At 37.3% G+C, this 21,941-nt stretch overlaps 1 protein-coding gene across 16 annotated transcripts in view; it reads right to left on the bottom strand.

The window, feature by feature from the left end:
* Gr64e (Gustatory receptor 64e) overlaps positions 1–21,941 on the bottom strand; it is a 176,231-nt gene that overhangs the window by 30,307 nt on the left and 123,983 nt on the right. For all 16 annotated transcript variants that reach the window (XM_067787304.1, XM_067787306.1, XM_067787311.1 and 13 more), the window contains 2 exons: positions 21,200–21,354; positions 16,556–16,718 (listed from right to left, as the gene is read on the bottom strand). In XM_067787304.1, coding sequence (XP_067643405.1) covers positions 16,556–16,718; positions 21,200–21,354 — 318 coding nt within the window. The remainder of the gene's footprint in view (positions 1–16,555; positions 16,719–21,199; positions 21,355–21,941) is intronic.

Raw genomic sequence — 21,941 nt, 5'->3', positions numbered from 1 at the left:
CAATAACACTCAAACTGTGCAACGAATAGCTTAATAACCAAACTGATATCTTAAAGGAAACTGACTTTCAAAATAATAGTGCTATTGCTCGCTAGATATCGTCTTACTCGTAACTGCTTGACAATTCAAATCAAACTGAATTACTTCTTACTCCCTGGCGCCGCTTTTATAGTTTACGCTGCATACTTCTAGGCTCTTCGATTTCCAGAAGTTACTAATTGTTTCGGCTACAAAATCGCCAGCCACAACTACGTGCACAAATTATTGCTCTCTCTTGTGACAACTCAGATAAGGTATATGCATGTGTTTGTAATTTACAGTCTCCCGCACACACATAAGCGTATAAGTAAATTCATCGGTGTGTGACATCTCATCTCTTGCTGCCTTGTATGTAAATGTTGCTCGTCGGAATGTGTACATATGTGTAGACGCAATTATTTATTCGTTTATGTAGATACATAATGATTGAATTATTGATGTGCATTCACGTCACTGCTTAGATCGGCTTAGAGCTGGCAGCACTCCTTAGTTTTGCTAATATTCGTAACAATATATATACTATATAAATATACTATATATATACTATATTGTTCTATTAAGTTCTGGAATGGAAAAGCTTAGAAGTATGCAGCGAGCAAATCAGACAGTATAAAAAGGTGACAGCAGCGGCGCGAGAGTTTAGTTTCGTTTTAACTATCAATCAGTTTCAGTTAAGCACGCTATATGTCGGGCAATAGATCAGTTTCATTTAAGCTATCAGTCAGTTTGGTTATTAAGCCAGCTAGTTGCAAAGTATAAGTGTTTTTGTGAAGTACTTTAATAAAGGCCATTTTCCATTATTCAATATTGGAGTTATTTATTCAACAGTTTAGCGATACGAACTTAGTAGAAGATTGCAAATAAGGGAAACTGCAAGTAAATTCGTTACAATTGGTGTCAGAAGAGGAATTGTTGAATAAATTCCGAAGACTGCGAATACAACAAGGACATGGCAAAGTTCAGTGAATTGAAGATCCAGCAACTGAAGGAGGAGTTGGACAGCCGTGGATTGAATACAACCGGTATTAAACTCGAACTTCAGGCACGACTACGAAAGACAATGGAAGCAGAAGGAATTAACGTGGAAGAGTATGTCTTTCATCTGGATGTCGACGAGACAACAAAAATTGAAGAGAAAAATTATATATCGCAGACAGTTACGAGCACAGACTTGAACATGATTTTAGCTGCAATATCTGCTCAAACATCCACAGTGTCATCTCAACTGGCAGAACAGAAGATATATATGGCATGCCAACTGGAATCACAAGAGACACGCATAACATCCAAGATGGAAACACAACTGAAAAACAAGAGGCACGCAAAACTCGAAGCGCGTATGGACGAGAAAATAACGCAGTTTGAAGAAAAAATCGAGGCCGAGGTGGATGCTTTGAGAGGACGTATCGAGCAGTTGCAACTAAATTGCCCAGCAGTTTCAACGAGTAATCCAAAGGTAAAATCACCACCCTTTGACGGTTCTGTTCCTTTCCAGGTCTTTAAGCTACAATTTGAGAAGACCACAGCAGTGAACAACTGGAATGCTGAAGATAAAGTTGCTGCACTGTTCATGGTATTGAAAAGGCCTGCAGCTGAGATTTTACAAACCATTCCAGAGGGCGAACGGAACTGTTATGAAGCATTGATGGGCGCTCTAGAGATACGATACGGAACTGAGCATAGGAGACAGATATACCAAATGGAGTTACTGAACTGCTTCAAGAGGCCTGGTGAAACATTGAAAGAGTTTGCGTCGGATGTTGAAAAGCTGGCACATTTAGCGAATGCGGACGCACTCGTGGAATACACTGAAAGGGTGCAGATTCAGAGCTTTATAAATGGCATACGGGACGTCGAAACAAAGCGAGCTACATACGCATACCCAAAGCCAACATTCGCAGAAACCGTGTCACAAGCTCTGATTCAGGAAACGGCGTCGCTTCTGTGTTAGCCAGTTTTCAAAGCACGCCGTGTGGAAGTAGAAAGGCCAGAGTGGGTAGACGCAATATTGAAGGCGCTGAAAGGATCGCAAAAGCGGAGTGGAAGAGTTATCAAATGCTTCAAATGTGGAAAGCCCGGTCACATTGCACGTCATTCCGATCTTGGTACTGGTAATTCCAACTTGGGTGGCCGTAAACGCAAAGCTGGAGGTTGATTGGAAAGGTCACAGTTCTACACAAATTCGTTGCGGCGGAGATCGTTGACGAAGTCATATTGATCATGACATCAAGATCGATATGCAGAAAAGGGTGATGCGTTATAAGAACCAGGATATACCACTTAACTTCAGTTTGCAGAAAGGATTCAGTAGTAATCGAGTACTGATGGAGAAGACTCGACAAAAACTACGGAAGTCAAAGGCAAAGGTTAATGGAAGGAATGGGCCAAACAAAGCAAAATCGAAGGTACCTGCGAGAAAAACACTGGCATTGACAAACCCTAATGGACGTACTAAAACGAAGGAAAGAATTTCGCAGAAAGAATGCAAGGGTGGTGTCAAGCCAGGGCACACTACTGTTGTGAAGCGTCGGAACGATACTGATTATGCAAAGCAAATCCATCTGGCGCAAGCTCTACGAAGTAGTTCATTGGCCAAACAACAGAATGTGAAGGTACGGCCCAGGGTAATGAGTAGTAAGATAAAACACTGGCATGACAAGAACTTTAATTCGGAAGGTTTCTTGGCGGGGGATTTGGTACTGTTATACAACCCTCACCGGCGGAAAGGTGTTCCATCCAAATTTCGGTGCAGTTGGCAAGGCCCGTACAAAGTTGTGAAGAAGATCAGTGACACCATCTACCGCATACAAACCATTGGGAAACCACGAAGTAGAAGAGTGGTACATTTGGAGATGCTAGCGGCGTTTTGATCGAGAGATTCGTCTAATCGGGACGATCAGACTTAGGTGGAGGGCAGTGTTATGAATACTAGCAACACTAAGGGTATTGCCATCTCTAAGCCGATGCTAAACAGTGATTTGTATGCACATCAAAAATCACAATCAATCATTATGTCTACACTCATGTCCATACGAGCAGCGGAGAAGCAACGTACAAATACATGCATACATCTTATCTAAGGTGCTCACAAGGGAGGGCAATAATTTGTGCAAGTATTATGGGAAACTATAAACATAGTTTTGGCTGATGATTTTGTAGCTCATAACTAACTAGTAAGTTCTGGAATGGAAAAGCCTATAAGTATGCAACGAGCAAATCAGACAGTATAAAAAGGTGACAGCAGCGGCGCGAGAGTTTAGTTTCGTTTTAACTATCAATCAGTTTCAGATAAGCACGCTATATGTCGGGCAATAGATCAGTTTCATTTAAGCTATCAGTCAGTTTGGTTATTAAGCCAGCTAGTTGCAAAGTATAAGTGTTATTGTGAAGTACTTTAACAAAAGGCCATTTTTCCATTATTCAATATTGGAGTTATTTATTCAACAGTTTAGCGATACGAACTTAGTAGAAGATTGCAAATAAGGGAAATTGCAAGTAAATTCCTTACAATATATACCATCATATATATATTATATATATATATATCTCCGATCTCTATGATTTTTTCAGACAACAATAAACGCTATATACGTAATTAATTGGTGCGCTCAGCTCCCGAAAAGCTAGCTGATGAAGAAGTGAAATTCAGAAACATATCCTAGTAACCATCGCCGTTTGTAAACTTAAACAACATATGCTATATTGTAAGCATTCTTTGAAATTTGAAGCCTCTAGCTCTAAACATAGGGCTGTAATTATGAAAAGTTTCTTATCTGAAAAATTGGTTGTGGGGATATATACTATATATAGACCGATCTCATCAATTTCAGACAACAATATGTGCAATAGACGAAAGTATATGGTGAAGTTTGAAGCTCCAATCTGATAAATTGAGGAAGATATGACAAAAAGCCTCTTTTTCTGAAAAATCGGTTGTATGGAGGATATATGCTATAGTGGTCCAATCCGGCCGGTTCCGACAAATGTCTAATCGGACACCCAAATACACCCGCTCACCAAATTTTATCAAGATACCTCAAAAATTGAGGGGCTAGTTTGCATACAAACAGACAGACGGACAGACGGATATAGCTAAATCAACTCAGCTCTTCATCCTGATTATTTCAGTATACTTAATGGTTGGTCTATCTATTTTCCTTTAAAGACTTACAATTTTGGGATTCGTGACGTAATTAATATACCATTTCTTTTTCATGAAAGGTATAAAAATAAGTATGGCTATTATGTTGAACATAAGTGTAGGAGTTAATGTATACATTTCCATTGAAATTTTATCTGTGCATAGTAATACGAAATACAAGTGCAAACAAGCACAAGCTTTATAACTGCAATCCAACATGTACAGCAATTTTTCGAAATACATATTACACGAATAGCTCAAAGTTGGCTGTGGTGTGCTAATTTGCTTATTTAATTCAAAGCAAATTGATTGGTATTTTAATCTCCGGGTTTTTTTAATATCCTTTAAAGGTTTTTCAAAGTACTGAGAATAAAAACACGCTCTGTGAGCAAATAACTTCGTGTGGAAATTGTTTTTAAAAGTAACTTAAACTTAAGGCATCCTCTATATGAGTTAAATTAATACTAACTAATCGAAGTATCAGTCTGCCAACCTTTACAGATAATATGTCCCACCATCAGTAAGCGGAGGAAATCTTCTGCGCTGTACTGACCAGATGATTACTGTAACCAATAACTCAAGAGTTGCACGAAAGCAGCAGGTTTGGTTTTGGAACTCTTAAAACTTTTGGAATGATGACAAGTCAGCTTAATCAGCAAAATAATTCTACCGTCAAAGTTCTTATATGCCACATTTTGCAGTGTATTGCTAGGGTTATATAAGGGAATCCGAAATTCATCCTGTGCTTTTTCAGCTAATAAGTTATCCAGCCGGATACTTGCCAATATCTGTGAGCAACACGAATGTTTATTAAGGAGTTTTAATAACAAACTAAAAATTGATTTAACTAAAGTTAAACATGAGGCGTAAGAAAAAAAGCCTCTCGAACTATTTCTACTCCAAACATAAATCCTAAGTTTACTAAGAAGATGTATCACAGACACATTTTAAGGCCAGTTTCTACGAAGTTGGGGAAGCTTCACGGTACGATGTAATCTTTCAATCATGGGTAATCGGGAAGCGAAACTCCTCCAAAAGGAGAGAGTTAGAAGTGTTATCGGTGTTGATGATCCTTTGCCAGATAGAGATTCGTTACATTCCGGTAACAAACACCATTAAGGTACTAACCCGGCCATCTCGAGAATGATTTAATAGGGGACCATACTGAATGTTCTAGACCATCCCGCCCTACTCCCTAATTATATGAGAGTTCTCTTTGTCAAGGTGATGTCGACAATTGAGTTGCGTAAGCTATGAATTGCGCTTATCAACCCCTTGAATCCCAATGTCTTCATCACCATTAGCGTGATCATTAGCGTACACTCATACAGCGATGCACAAATCCACGCACACTCTGAGCATAGGCAGTGGATGCTGCTCTGTTATGCGAAAGCGGCCTCTGAGTGGGTGCGTTTCAAAGGTGCGGCTTTTAGTCCACGGGCACACGGTTACTGCAGCGACTGCAATTATGGTGGATGAGGCGTAGCCCGCAAAAGCAATATACTGTTACGAATATTAGCACAACTAAGGAGTGCTGCCAGCTCTAAGCCGATCTAGGCAGTGACGTGAATGCACATCAATAATTCAATCATTATGTATCCACATAAACGAATAAATAATTGCGTCTACACATATGTACACATTCCGACGAGCAACATTTACATACAAGGCAGCAAGAGATGAGATGTCACACACCGATGAATTTACTTATACGCTTATGTGTGTGCGGGAGACTGTAAACTACAAACACATGCATATACCTTATCTGAGTTGTCACAAGAGAGAGCAATAATTTGTGCACGGAGTTGTGGCTGGGGATTTTGTAGCCGAAACAACTAGTAACTTCTGGAAATCGAAGAGCCTAGAAGTATGCAGCGTAAACTATAAAAGCGGCGCCAGCGAGTAAGAAGTAATTCAGTTTGATTTGAATTGTCAAGCAGTTACGAGTAAGACGATATTTAGCGAGCAATAGCACTATTATTTTGAAAGTCAGTTTCCTTTAAGATATCAGTTTGGTTATTAAGCTATTCGTTGCACAGTTTGAGTGTTATTGTGAAGTATTTTAATAAAGGCCATTTTTCCGTTATTCAATATTGGAGTTATTTATTCAACAGTTTAGTGATTCGAACTTAGCAGAGGATTGCAAATAAGAGGATTTGCAAGTAAATTCGTTACAATTGGTGTCAGAAGAGGAATTGTTGAATAAATTCCAAAGGACAACAAGGACATGGCAAAGTTCGGTGAATTAAAGATCCAGCAACTAAAGAAGGAGTTGGAGACCCGTGGATTGAATACAAGCGGCGTTAAACTTGAACTTCAGGCACGGCTACGAGAGGCAATGGAAGCAGAAGGAATTGATGTGGAAGAGTATGTCTTTCACCTTGATGGGGAGGAGACAACAAAAATTGAAGAGAAAAACGAAACATCGCAGACGGTTACCAGCACAGATTTGAACATGATTTTGGCTGCAATATCTGCTCAAACATCGACAGTGGCTTCTCAACTGGAATCGCAAAAGACAGATATAAAATCTCAACTGGCATCTCAACTAGAAGAACAGAAGACATATATGGCATCCCAACTGGAATCGCAGGAGACACGCATAACATCAAAGATGGAAGAACAAGAGGAGCGCTTATCATTGCAGGTGGCACAAATGTCTTCACAGTTAGAAGCACAGGAAGCAAGGGTAACATCAAAGCTGGAAGCGCAGGATGCAAAAATCGCTCAATTTCAGGCAGAAGTCGATGATTTGAAGGGTCGTATGGAGCAGTTACAATTAAATCGTCCAGCAGTTTCAGCGAGTAATTCAAAGGTAAAAACACCATCCTTTGACGGTTCTGTTCCTTTCCAGGTCTTTAAGTTACAGTTTGAGAAGACCGCAGCAGTGAACAACTGGAATGTGGAAGATAAAGTTGCCGCACTCTTCGTAGCATTGAAAGGACCAGCTGCCGAAATCTTACAGACTATTCCAGAATACGAACGGAACAGTTATGACGCATTGATGGCTGCTGTAGAACGGCGATACGGAAGCGAGCATAGGAAACAGATATTCCAAATTGAGTTGCAAAACCGCTACCAAAAAGCAAATGAGACATTGCAAGAGTTTGCTTCAGATGTTGAAAGGTTGGCTCATCTCGCAAATGCGGACGCACCCGTGGAATACACCGAGAGGGTAAAAATCCAGAGTTTTATAAATGGCATACGAGACGTGGAAACGAAGCGAGCCACATACGCGAACCCAAAGCCAACATTCGCAGAAACGGTGTCACAAGCTCTGATTCAGGAAACGGCGTCGCTTCTGTGTAAGCCAGTTTTCAAAGCACGCCGTGTGGAAGTAGAGAGGCCAGAGTGGGTAGACGCAATATTGGAGGCGCTGAAAGGATCGCAAAAGCAGAGTGAAAAAGTTATCAAATGCTTCAAATGCGGGAAGTCCGGTCACATTGCACGTCATTGCGATCTTGGCCTTAATAGTTCCAACAATGTGGGTGGGCGTAAACGCAAAGCTGGAGGAGATGAGCAAGAGCGAGTAAGAGGTAGAGAGCTAGATCCAGCTATTGAATGCCCTGTGATATCTGTGTCGCAAATTGGTAGAAAATCGAGCAGTCTTACCGTCAGAGGGAATGTGGATGGCAAAGAACGAATACTGACTGTAGATACGGGCGCATCTCATTCCTTGATCCGATCTGACTTGGTCAACAGGAGAGTAAAACCGTTACCTGGAGCAAAGTTGCGTACGGTCACTGGCGAGTATAACCAAGTTCAGGGAGAAGTGATATGTGAAGTATTGATTGGGAAGGTCATGGTCCTACACAAATTTGTTGTGGCGGAGATTGTTGATGAAGTTATATTGGGAGTGGATTTCTTGGTTGACCATGACATCAAGATCGATATGCAGAGAAGGGTGATGCGTTATGAGAACCAAGATGTGCCACTTAACTTTAGTTTGGAAAAAGGGTTCAGCAGTAATCGGGTACTGGTGGAGAATACTCAACGAAGGCCACGAAATTCAAAGGTAAAGGTTGATAGATCGAATGGGCCAAATAAATCAAAATCAAAAGTACCTGCGAGAGAAACACTGGCATTGAAAAGCCCTAACGGACGTACTAAAATCGAGAAGGAATGCGAGGGTAGTTTCAATCCAGAGCGCACTACTGTGGGGAAACGTGGGAACGATACTGATTATGCAAAGCAAATCCGTCCAGCGCAAGCTCTACGAAGTAGTTCATCGGCCAAACAACAGAGTGTAAAGGAACGAACCAGGGTATTGAGTGGTACGATGAAACACAGGTACCATGAGAACAATAATTCGAAAAGTTTCTTGGCGGGAGATTTGGTACTGTTATACAACCCTCACCGGCGGAAAGTTGTTCCATCCAAATTGCGGTGCAGTTGGGAAGGCCCGTACAAGATTGTGAAGAAGCTCAGTGATACCATCTACCGCATACAAAGCATTGAGAAACCACGGAGTAGAAGAGTGGTACATTTGGCGATGCTAGCAGCGTTTAGATCGAGAGATTTGTCTGATCGGGACGATCAGACTTAGGTGGAGGGCAGTGTTACGAATATTAGCACAACTAAGGAGTGCTGCCAGCTCTAAGCCGATCTAGGCAGTGACGTGAATGCACATCAATAATTCAATCATTATGTATCCACATAAACGAATAAATAATTGCGTCTACACATATGTACACATTCCGACGAGCAACATTTACATACAAGGCAGCAAGAGATGAGATGTCACACACCGATGAATTTACTTATACGCTTATGTGTGTGCGGGAGACTGTAAACTACAAACACATGCATATACCTTATCTGAGTTGTCACAAGAGAGAGCAATAATTTGTGCACGGAGTTGTGGCTGGGGATTTTGTAGCCGAAACAACTAGTAACTTCTGGAAATCGAAGAGCCTAGAAGTATGCAGCGTAAACTATAAAAGCGGCGCCAGCGAGTAAGAAGTAATTCAGTTTGATTTGAATTGTCAAGCAGTTACGAGTAAGACGATATTTAGCGAGCAATAGCACTATTATTTTGAAAGTCAGTTTCCTTTAAGATATCAGTTTGGTTATTAAGCTATTCGTTGCACAGTTTGAGTGTTATTGTGAAGTATTTTAATAAAGGCCATTTTTCCGTTATTCAATATTGGAGTTATTTATTCAACAGTTTAGTGATTCGAACTTAGCAGAGGATTGCAAATAAGAGGATTTGCAAGTAAATTCGTTACAATACGTTCTTACGACTTTTTATTCGTACTTAAACTTATTCTACGTTTCATGTTTTTCACACGCGTCTTTTGCATGTTTGCAAGTATACCAAACTAGCAGACCCCGAAGAAATTGTTCTGCCCTAACTTTAATCTATCTGCATAACTGTTAAGAAGTTTTATAATTTTACTCTCCCTCTCCTCCTCCCCCTTTTCCTTATCCTTTTATTCACTACTTCCTTTGCCTTTCTCTGCGCCTCATTCTCCTTCTCCATTATTTCCCGCGCTTTTTCTCCGTCACGTTAATCCATTTCTCTCCATCTTCGTCTAACTTTATCTCTTTCTCAGTCTCTTTCTCCTTCCCTCTTTTCTCTTCTCTCTAAATCTTCTTATACCTCTCCATCTCTTACTCCCAGTGCCAGTCCCCAAAACATTAGTGTCGCAAATTTTAATCTAATCAAAGGGCTACTACCTATATACCATATTTCAGGCAAATCGGATCATAAATAAAAAAAACTCGTTCTCCCCTCAATTTCCCGGAAAAAACGGATCGTAAATACTCATCTGAGCAAAGAACTACCTACATACCAAATTTTAGGCAAACATTTTCTCGAAAAGATCGGCCCCTGGTCCATTTTCCAGAAAAAGCACTTCACAGGAACAATTTCAAGGTTGCTTTGAAGCTATCCGGCAAATTTGAGTAAAATCGGTGGAGAGGTTACGGAGTTTATAAGCTGCATACAAACATACATCTTTCTATTTAAACAACCCAGCAAAATAACGTACGTTTAGTCCCTAAAGAGATTGGTCTCCGATTGATCTCTTTTGTCTGCATTTGGGCATAATTGATCCCCTTTAGTCCCTTTCGGGTACAGTTGAAATTAGTCAGTTTGAAGTCTATGTAGCCCATTTTAAGAAATATTAAAAAAAACGGCAACGAAATGAGTAAAATAAAAAAGATTACAGGTCAATGAATCAAATTATTTAAGAAAAATGCCGATCCCTATAACGAACCTAAATTACTAAGAATTCACGACTACGCCGGAGTTAGGCTTAAATTTTCGGAAAATATTTGTTATTCCTTTTTGAAAACTGGGCGAACAACTTATATTAAATATATTTGGTGGCTTGGCAAACCTTCGATTTTGTTTCTGCTATGAAAAATGGGACTGGGCCCTATTTGAGTCCTTATTGAATGGAAAAGGGACTAGTCTACATATGTACCCATAGGCGTACAAAGTGGATTGGTCCTATCGATCTCCTTCGGATACAAATGGGTACAATTAGTCTCTTCATAGGACATGCTCAAACAAAAGGGAATAGTTCAAATCATACAAAGAGATCAAAACTAGCATTCGTCGCATACTCCTTTACGACTAATCATGAATTCAGTCTAGACTAATCGAATTTTTTGCAGGGAATTAGATGGATAATACAAACAAAAATGTAATAAAAAAAAATATTTTATTTAAACGGTTTTATTGAAAACAATACTTAAATTAAGTAATAATAATACTAAAAGCTTTAAAATAATTAGGTAGGTCCTAGGTACTAGTCATGACACTCCTCATAAATCTAGGGCGTTGATCAGACAATTAAATAAAAGGGTTTGACGCGTCAAATTTCTATTGATAGTCATAACTAAGCCCAACTGAACCTTAATCAGGTTTTGCTACGCCTCACATTTTTAGAAATGCGCCCAGCACTTTTATTTAATTGTCTGATCATTTAGTGACTCATTATTACAAGGACTCTTTCCTGACGATTTGTTACAATCTAAGTCCTCGAACTCTAAAGTACATATTTTTATGTCACTTCTATCGGACTTTATGTAATATTTGTTCCAAATATGAGGCAAAAGGACCAGAGATACGAGTATTTTTAATATATCTATCCTTGCCGCACCTTGCGGGATTTTTTGTTCATAAAGCGATTTATATTTCTGTATGTAATATGTGTGCCAAATATGAGCCAATTCGGACCACAAAAACGTTTTTGTTTTTTTGAATATCTCGATCGTTGCGCCACCTATAGGCGATTTTTTTCAAAGGTCGCTTTCTTTTCCTGCATGTATTATGTGTTCCAAATATGAGCCAAATCGGACCACAAATACGATTTTTTGAAATATTTCGATCCATGCACACCCTATCGGAGTTTTGTTTCTTATTATTGCATTGTCATCGGGTTCTGAACTATATTCCAAGTGTGAAGCTTGTAGCTTATCGGAAAGTTACTTAAATTTTAATTACAAAATTAGTGCCGCCCCACGGTGGGGTATTTGATCAATCGAGCTGGCCAGATCTAAAACAGCTGTTATTTCTGTTAAAAAAGGGGTTGTCTCACTTCATTGTTATGAAAGGAAATATTTGACAGTAAATTCACGGTGTTCCGCGCAGAATTACTAGGGATCAAACCCCCAAGTTTCGGTATTACATGAGATATGTATGTCAATATGGGCATCAAACGAAAGGTAGTTTACTCCGCATTTCTATTGACACTTTTAAGTAGGGTTGCCACTTTGGGTTGCCACCTCACCTCCTTTTTTATATTTCTTTGTATATCCACTACCATCTCGGAAACGGCTTAACTGATTTGAATCAAATTTGGTACATTGATATAATATTTCATTTTAAGACTTTTCATCCTAGGTGTTGCCACTGAGGATGTTATCACAAGGTTGTCACCTTTTGCCAAAAAGGGAATCTGTCTCTTATAAAATTGATCACCACTCAAAAAATCGCAGGTATTCGCAGCCGTTGTTATTATTATACTTTGAAACAAACACAAGCTTATGTATTGCCAAAAAATTACTGACATGATATGCCATGAAAAACATAGATATCTTTTTGATTGCAAGGCTTTTAAAAAATTTAATATTTAAAAGTAATAGTATTACAAGTAGAATAAATTAGTTAAAACAAACGGTATGAAAAATATAACATATGAATTAAAAACGCATTTACCTGATCTAAAAGAAAATGTAACTAGATTTGTTTAAGATTAAACAAGTGAACACGTATTTAGGTTAGAAGGGTATATTGCGTTTTAATCGAAAAATACAACGAACTGCACACAATTTTTATACAACTTTAAATGTGCGCGGTTAACTCCGTTGACTTTGCAGATGGGTTTTGGGGTATGTATATTATTCAGTGGACATCTAGGAACGCCAGGGAGTATATTTAAAAAGAATTGGAATATTTTGGAAAAATCTACTTTTGGCCAGCTAGATTGATCAAATACCTCACCGTGCGCCCGGCCTGTCAAGTCAAGCTAAATAAAACCGTTTAAAAATGGTTACGTATACGCCCCGGTGCCTGTTCTTTCAGTGTTGCGGATATGTTTGCACGTATTTGTTTCGTTCGTGCGGCCACCGTGGTGTGATGGTGGCGTGCTCCGCGTACCACACCGTATGCCCTGGGTTCTCACCCCGGGCAAAGCAACATCAAAAATTTTAGAAATAATAATTAGAAGAAAATTTGTCTAAGCGGGGTCGCCCCTCGGCAGTGTTTGGCAAGCGCTCCGGGTGTATTTCTGCTATGAAAAGTTCTCAGTCAAAACTCATCTGCCTTGCAGATGCCGTTCGGAGTCGGCATAAAACATGTAGGTCCCGTCCGGCCAATTTGTAGGGAAAAATCAAGAGGAGCACGACGCAAATTGGAAGAGAAGCTAGGCCTTAGATCTCTTCGGAGGTTATCGCGTCTTACTTTTATTTATTTATTTTTTTTTTTTTTTTTATTTTTTTAGACCAAGGGAATTGTTGAATTTATTTATTTGTAAGAGCTTTTTGGTCGTTCAATTTAAAGCAAAAACATTAGTTTTTCTTTTTTTCTCCTACGCGTTTCGACACGTTATTGTATCTTCTTCAGGGAGACTATGTATTTATTTTGACAAGAAAACATAATTAGAAAATATTTTTCTAAATTATAGTACATACATACCATAACATAAATTGTAGACTGCAAATTAACTACACTTTTTTACAAAAATATATAGATTTAACATGAACAAAATTTTTACATTTAAAAAACAATCTACACTCTATCCCAGCTGTTCGTCAATTGTTGGTTATCACACATTTGTATGCACAGCTGATATTATCTACATCATCTTTGTAGTTCATTGCATTAGTTATCTGCTGTTGCATTCGAAGCCCTTCCAACGTTAATCTTTTCTTTATTTTGCTTTCCACATCTATTATTCGTGTATTGTCGAAATCAGCTGAGTGATCGAATTTGTTGATGTGCTGCGCCAAGGCTGTCGTCATCTTTCTATTTTTTGCGTCTGCTTTATGTTCGGCTATTCTCACTCCCAAAGCTCGCTTCGTTGTTCCTATATATATTTTGTCGCAGGGTTCGCCTTCTTTGCCATTACATTTAACTTCATAAATAACGTTGTGTTGTTGTTCCCTTTTTGTTCTGTCTTTAGGTTTTGTAAATATTGTATTAAGTGTTTGATGTGGTCGATGAGCAAAAGCTATAGTGTTGTTGGGTATGTATGTGCCTAACGTTTTCATGTCTGTTAGTCCTGGTACATATGCTATGCCGGTAAATATTTTCTTTTGGTTATCTGCTTTTGTGTTCTGATTTGAATGTTTGCTATTGTTCATTTTTGTTGTGATCCATTTTTGTATTAGGGTGCTCGGAAATCCATTTTTGTATAAAAAGTTATTGATTTTAACATTGTTTTCTTTCCTGAACTCCTGGTCGCTGAGATTATAAATTTTTTCAATCAAGTTCAACGCAGTTTTTCTTTTTTGAGTCCAGGGATGATTCGAGTTAAAATTAATCGTCCTGGACGAGGCTACAGACTTGGCATACCAGTTTGTTTTTATGCCATTGTTGAATCTGTGGAGTTGAATATCCAAAAACGCCAACTTTTTATTTTCTTCTTCTTCACAAGTAAATTTGATTTTTGTATGTTGGTTATTGAGGGTTTTCAATATCATTTCTGCGTCCGTTTTCTTAATTATAGCAAATGTGTCGTCTACATATTTCTTCATGTGTTTTATATAGATTCCTTTTGATCTTAATTCAGCTATACTATCGTCTAGTATTTTGTCTAAGGCAATGTCCGCTACAGTCGGGGATAGAGGATTCCCCATTGGCATTCCAAATATTTGTTGGTATATTATTTCGTCGCTAATAAAGTAGTTGTTGCCTCTCAAACAAAATTCTAGGACCGATAGAAATTGCTTCCTCGTAAGAGTTGCTTGGTTCTCTAGAGTTGGCCACTGCTGCATAATTGTTCGGATTGCTAAGTGGATTGGGATGTTCGTAAAAAGCGAAACGACATCAAAGGATATCAGTATTTCGTCGTATTGGATTCTAGTTTCTTTTAAATCTTTTTTCAGTTGCAACGAGTTCTTGATATTATAATTTTCCGGGACAATATTCTTTAATATTTTTCCAATAAATTTAGCGAGTTTGTAGCACGGGACGTTAACTGATGATGAAATGGGTCTAAGTGGTATGTTTTCCTTATGAATTTTTGGTAGTCCGTATAATTTAGGTGCACTAGCTGCATGGCATGTCAATAATTGTCTAGTTTTCGCGTCAATGTTCTTTTGCTTATATATTTCAATTACGAGGGTGTTGTTTTTCCTTAACAACTGTTGCGTTGGGTCAATTCTCATCGTTCTATACGTTTGCTTGTCACTTAGGAGGTCCTTTATCTTATTTTTATATTGCGTCTTGTACATAATCACAGTTTTGTTCCCTTTATCTGCACTAGTTATTATTATAGAGTCCTTGTGTTTATTTATAAATTTGGCCGTTTCATCGTAAACCTTCAAAATAAATTTTTCTTTTGGTGCACATTTCATTTTGTTTTTGTAGTTGCTTATTCTATTCGCAATCCTGCATCGTACCGTATTTTTATGATCTTCATCTTCGATCCTTTGGACTCCTTGTTCGTTATCGGCAATCATATGTATGGGTGAAAAAGATTCCTTTGAGACTGGTAGTGCAAATTTATTTCCCAGGGACAACAACCAGCGACATTCTTTCGGTACATCAATTTCGGTTTTGTTAACCAATTTTTTTTTTTTTTCTTCGTTTTACCTTAACATTTTTGATAGCAAGTATTATACAACCTTGCTTTTATTTATAAAACTTTAAACAACTTCAATAGAATTAATAGAAATGGACAGTTATAATCATTGTTAAATTAATCAAAAATTTAAAATTGTACATATAAAATCAATTCAATAATGTGGAAAGAGGAAAAAGAAAACAATTCAATACAGAAATTGTAACTTTTAACTTTCTGAGTTTTGTATGTACATATGTATCTCCAAAAGCTACTGATTCAAATCATAGATTTACATTACATCCAACTTTGAATCTAAACTTTATTCCCACTGCGTTTACTGGCCATTTACATAATCATCACAAACTGCCCAAAATCAAAAAATCCAACTTAGAAACAAAAGCATTAAATTAAATTGAATTGTCATGTAATACTAAACTTGCAAATGTTTATATAGCAATTGAAGTGTTTAATCTTAAGCCGGAATGGCCGAAGAAATCGAAGTAATTTATGCAGCTCACGAAAGAACAATGCAACGAAGTGTGGCAGTGATTAACGTTTATTATAGCAATAAAATTTTGCACCAAAAAAAATAAATAAAATAAAATGTTGGTAGCCAGAAAATTCAAGTACTTGGAAAATTTTTGCTAGCCGGAGGGAAGCTTTATTGAGATACAGATAAAGTGTAAGTAAACACTGCGGCTGTCGTGGTGTGGTGATAGAGTGATCCGACTACCAAACCGAAGATCCTGGGTTCAAGTCCCGTGCAAAGAAACACCAAACTTTTAGAAACAAGTTTGTACACTTACAAAAAGTCTTTCTAAGCAGGGTCACCTCTCGGCAGTGATTTGGCAAACACTACAAGTGTGTTTCTGCGTTTCTGCAATGAAAATCTTCTTAGTGAAACTCATCTGACTTGTACATGCCATGATACGAATTGAAAGAAAAGCTCGGCCTAAATCTCTTCGTAGGTATATCGCGCCTTACATTTATTTATTTATAAGTGAGTACTTTCAAGCGCTTTGTGGTCAATAGGCGTTTAAAGGTGTTAAGGTTTTTAATTGAAATTTAATATTATGCCATTTTATGCGTGCAAAGCATGGAAATGGCCGCTCAAACTAGTTGCATTATCACTCACCTCAGGGCACCAAAATTCACTTGGAACACTTCGAAATGCGACTAATGGACGCCGCGATTCATCATGAATTTCGGCACTGTAAAGAGATAGCATTAGGGTACGACCCAGCAGGAAGCCCAATGAAAACCAAAAGTACATCGTATGCGAAAAGGATGGTTTCTTTCTGAAAAGAAAAGAATTGAAAAGGAAACACAATAAACACAGAAAAATAGCAGTGTCAAAGTTTATCAAATCTCGTAAATTCAATTTTCCTTTTTTAGTTTCAATAAAATTTGTAAGAGTTTTGTTATAGGGAAATAATCGTCCAAAATCAATAGGAGTTTTAGATGCCTATAACTTATACTATGTTGAACAACAATTGGGCTACAAAACTGCATGTTCAAAAAAATTCAGGAGTTCCAAGTAAAAAGTAGGCATTTTCGTAAATTTTTCTCGAATTTTCAAATTTTTTCGAAACCGTTACAAAATTCATTAAAGTGTTTCCCTATAATATAGAAAATTAAAATAAACAAAATTTAGTTGACGAATTTGAATTCATCCTGGTATGCCATCAATTGAAGCTCATTATTATTTATAACAAATAGGAACGGCACTTTCGTCGACTGTGCCAAGAACCGAATACCTTTCATGAATACAGCTGAACAAAAATGTCCAGAAATTTCAAAATTCTTAAAATCTGAACAATCGGCTGCATGAGATAAATATTATATATATAACCGATCTTGACGATCTTTTCAGACAAAAATATATGCTCTATTTTTGAGAATCTGAAAAAGTTTCAATCTTCTATCTGCTAAAATGAGAAATATATGACAAAAACGCTCCTCTTCGAAAAATTGGTTGTGTGGGTGATATATGGTATAGTGGCCCGACTCAATCGGTTTACACAGATGATTAAGCGGATACCCCAATATATCCACTCACCAAATTTCGTCAAGATATCTCTATAATGAGGGACTATTTTGCGTTCATACAGAAAGACGGACATGGTTAAATCAATGGAGCTCTTCATCCTGAACATTTCGTTATGCTTATTGGTTGGTCTATCTCTTCTCCTTTAAGGATTTTCAATTTTGACATTCCTGTCAAACTCACATTTCATGAAAGGTATAAAATATATTTTACTCGAACACAATTTCTTCAACAGCTAGCTTTTCGGGTATTAGGATACGAACCCCAAAACCTGAATTTATATTGGTTTACATAGTGTTAACGCTTATTTAAGCATTTAGCATTGACCGTTTCATATATAGAATACGAAAATACCATTACTTCGTAAATTTCTAATTAATTTGCTTTATTATACTCAGCTGAGCAGTGGTCACAGAGTACATTAATTTTGTTCGCATAACGGTACCCCGTAACGGCATAAACTAGTCGAGATAGATATAGACTTCTATGTATCAAAATGATATGGGCAAAAAAAGAAATTCATTTAGACATGTCCGCCCGTCCGTTGTCCGTCTGTCCGTAAACACGGAAACGTGAGTAAATTTTGAGGTATCTTAATAAAATTTGGTATGCAAGTTCCTGGGCACTCATCTCAGATCGCTATTTAAAATGAACGAAATCGAACTATAAACACGCCCACTATTTCGATATCGAACATTTCAAAAAAACCGAAAAAGTGCGACAATTCATTACCAAAGGCGGATAAAGCGATGAAACTTGGTAGGTGGTTTGGCCTTATGACGCAAAATAGAAAATTAGTAAAATTTTCGACAATGGGAGTAGCACCGCCCACTTTCAAAAGAAGGTAATTTAAAAGTTTTGATAGCTGTAAATTAGCAGTCGTTGAAGATATCATGATGAAATTTGGAAGGAACATTAGTCCTATTACTATATGTACTCCAATTAAGAATTGGAATATCGGATGACGAACACGCCCACTCTATAAAAAAAAATTTTTAAGTCAAATTTTGACAAAAATTTAATAACTTTGCAATATATAAGTAAATTATGTCAACATTCAACTCCAGTAATGATATGGTGCAACAAAATACAAAAATAAAAGAAAATTTCAAATTGGACGTGGCTCCGCCCTTTTCCATTTAATTTGTCTAGAATACTTTTAATGCCATAAATCGAACAAAAATTTACCAATCCTTTTGAAATTTGGTAAAGGCATAGCTTCTATGACAATACCTGTGAAAATGGGCGAAATCGGTTGAAGCCACGCCCTGTTTTTATACACAGTCGACCGTCTGTCCTTCCGTTCGGCTGTTAACATGAAAACTTGAGCAAAAATTCGATATATCTTTACCAAACTTAGTTCACGTACTTATCTGAACTCACTTTATCTTGTTATTAAAAATGGGCGAAATCCCACTATGACCACGCCCACTTTTTCGATATCGAGAATTTCGAAAAATGAAAAAATGCCATAATTCTATACCAAATACGAAAAAAGGGATGAAAAATGGTGATTATATTGGTTTTTTGACGCAAAATATAACTCTGGAAAAAACTTTGTAAAATGGGTGTGACACCTACCATATTAAGTAGAAGAAAATGAAAAAGTTCTGCAAGGCGAAATATAAAGCCCTTGAAATCTTGGCAGGAATACTGTTCGTGGTATTAGATATATAAATTAGCGATACCCGACAGATGATGTTCTGGGTCACCCTGGTCCACATTTTGGTAGATATCTCGAAAACGCCTTCACATATACAACTGAGGGCCACTCACTTTTAAAACCCTCATTAATGACTTTAATTTGGTACCCATATCGTACAAGACCATTATAGAGTCACCCCTGGTCCACCTTTATGGCGATATCTCTAAAAGGCGTCCACCTATAGAACTAAGGCACACTACCTTTTAAAATACTCATTAACACCTTTCGTTTGATACCCATTTCATAGAAACGCATTCTAGAGTCACTTCTTGTCAACCTTTATGGCGATATCTCGAAAAGGGGTAAACCGATAGAACTATGGCCCACTCCCTTTTAAAATACGCTTTAATAACTTCCATTTGATACCCACGTCATACAAAAACTTCCAGGGTTACCCTAGGTTTATTTTCCTAAATGGTGATTTCCCTTATTTTGTCTCCAAAGCTCCCAGCTGAGTATGTAATATTCGGTTAGACCCGAAATTAGCCTTCCTTACTTGTTTCAGACAATATTATTTGCCGTATTTGTGAGAATCTGAAAACGTTTCATGATTCTAAAAGTAAAATGATGATATAATTACATTATGTTATGTCAAATTATCCTGTGAGATTTCTATCTTCTAGCTGTTAAATGAGGAACAATGACAAAAACGCTCTTTTTCCAAAAAATTGGTTATATGGTATAGTGGTCCTAGCCGATCGGTTCCGACAAATGACTAGCCGTACACCCAAATATATCCACTCACCAAATTTCATCAAGATATCTCAATAATGAGGGACTAGTTTGCATTCAACAGACAGGCGGACATGTCTAAATTATCTGAGTTCGTCATCCTGATCATTTCGGTATGCTTATAGTGGGTCTATCTATTCTCCTTTAAGGACTTTCAATTTTGAGATTCCTGCCAAACTCAATATACCATTTCATTTTCATGAAAGGTATAAAATATATGGAAAATGTATTACTCGAACACAATTTTTTCAACAACTAGCTTTTAGGTTAGGTCAGGCTTTCGAGGGATACGAACTGCAATACCTAAATTTATACTGGTTTACATAGTGTTCAGGCACATTTAAGCATGTAGCTTTTACCTATTTCACGCATAGAATTAAAAAAATTTATCGTAAATTTCTAATTAAATCACTTTATTTTTATAACTAAATAAACTAAGTATATAAAACAATGACTAATTAATGCATGATTGGTTGTTCAAAGATGGTCAGCACTGTATGAAACAGCTTCTTATTGATATTTCTTGTTGCAGTATTTTTTTATACATGCGCACTTTGCAGATTCACACATCAAATTACATTAGCTCAGGTTTAAATAGTATTTGTGCTCACGAAAAGCTTTATGAGTACCTACTAACATAATTCCTTTAGCCACCTAAAGAACTCTGCATCTGCCTTCAAAATCCCATGTGCCAGAAATCAATCAGGTACAATGTTGTCCTTTCGAACAAAAACCTTTCTCCTGGGAGATCAGTTCAGGTCCTGGTTTTTTTATTCACTGTGATGGAGTATAAGAAGCTAAGATTGCGACAAAAATTTTAAGTGCTGCCGAGTCTTCCAGGTAAGATAGGGTTTCTCTGCATGGTAACATAAATATTGTATGCGTATGCACTTATTCTGCAATAACCACCGCGATTCCGGCACTAGGATAGAAGAGTCACATTATGGTGGTACACTTGTGGTAGTTTGGTAGAGTGCAGACATTAACTTTATACATTATTAGGGATAATTATAGAATCTTCCATGAATAGCTTCAAGACTGCTTCGGAATATTTTCGAAATTATGTAAAATAGTTTACGGATCTATTTATGAATCTATATTTCTTGGATTATTTGGGAACTTTTGCTTTTTCTGAAAGCACTTTACATCCCATCAGTCACCACCTAAAATACAGGAGAGAGAATCCCATTGCCTCTTTTAATAGTCTAAGGATATTCATTTTATCTGCATACAAAAAACAACCCTTATAAAATTACTTTCTTATTTAAAATGATAAAAATCGCATAAGTACTCACTGTAAACTCTTCAGAATTTTCCCACATATAAAAAATAGGTTATTTGAGAAGCACAGCAGTGTTATAACAGAGATCGTGTCATCAGTCGCTTCACATAATTTACAAAGATTCCGATAATGTACGCGGCTCTCCATCCAGAATTTTTCAGTGGTTGGCTGAAAGAGGTATAAAAAAATGTGCAGTAAAACTATGACAAAGTTAACAAGTAAGGACGGGACTGTCTTCGGCTGTGCCGAAGACTTCATAACTTTCATGAATGGGGCTGAACAATAATGTTATCCCGTTCGTAATCTCCAAATAATCGGATGTATAAGACAAGAAATATTCATGAAATCTTCTATGACATAGTAGAATAAATATCACCAAGTTTAATTTTTTTATATTGGAAATTAAGGGAGAAATTGCCAAAAATCTTTCTATCTGAACGATCGGTTGTATGGGATATATATTATATATAGCTCCGATTAAAGCGCTTTTTTCAGAAAATCTTCTATGATATATTAAAATATATATCACCTAGTTTCACGTTTATAATTTCAAAATTAAGGGAGAAATGGCCATAAATCTTTCTATCTGAACGATCGGTTGTATGGGATATAACTATATATAGCTCCGATCAAAGTGATTTTTTCAGGATATCTTCTATGATATATTAAAATATATATCACCTAGTTTCACTTTATACTTTCTAAATTGCGGCAAGCATGACCAAAATCGTCTTATCTGTACGATCGGTTATATG

This window comes from Eurosta solidaginis, chromosome 5, assembly GCF_040869045.1.
Source record: "Eurosta solidaginis isolate ZX-2024a chromosome 5, ASM4086904v1, whole genome shotgun sequence".
Classification (NCBI taxonomy): Eukaryota; Metazoa; Arthropoda; class Insecta; order Diptera; family Tephritidae; genus Eurosta; species Eurosta solidaginis.
Note: the sequence above shows the minus strand (reverse complement) of the source record. Positions and strands in the feature narration are given on the sequence as shown.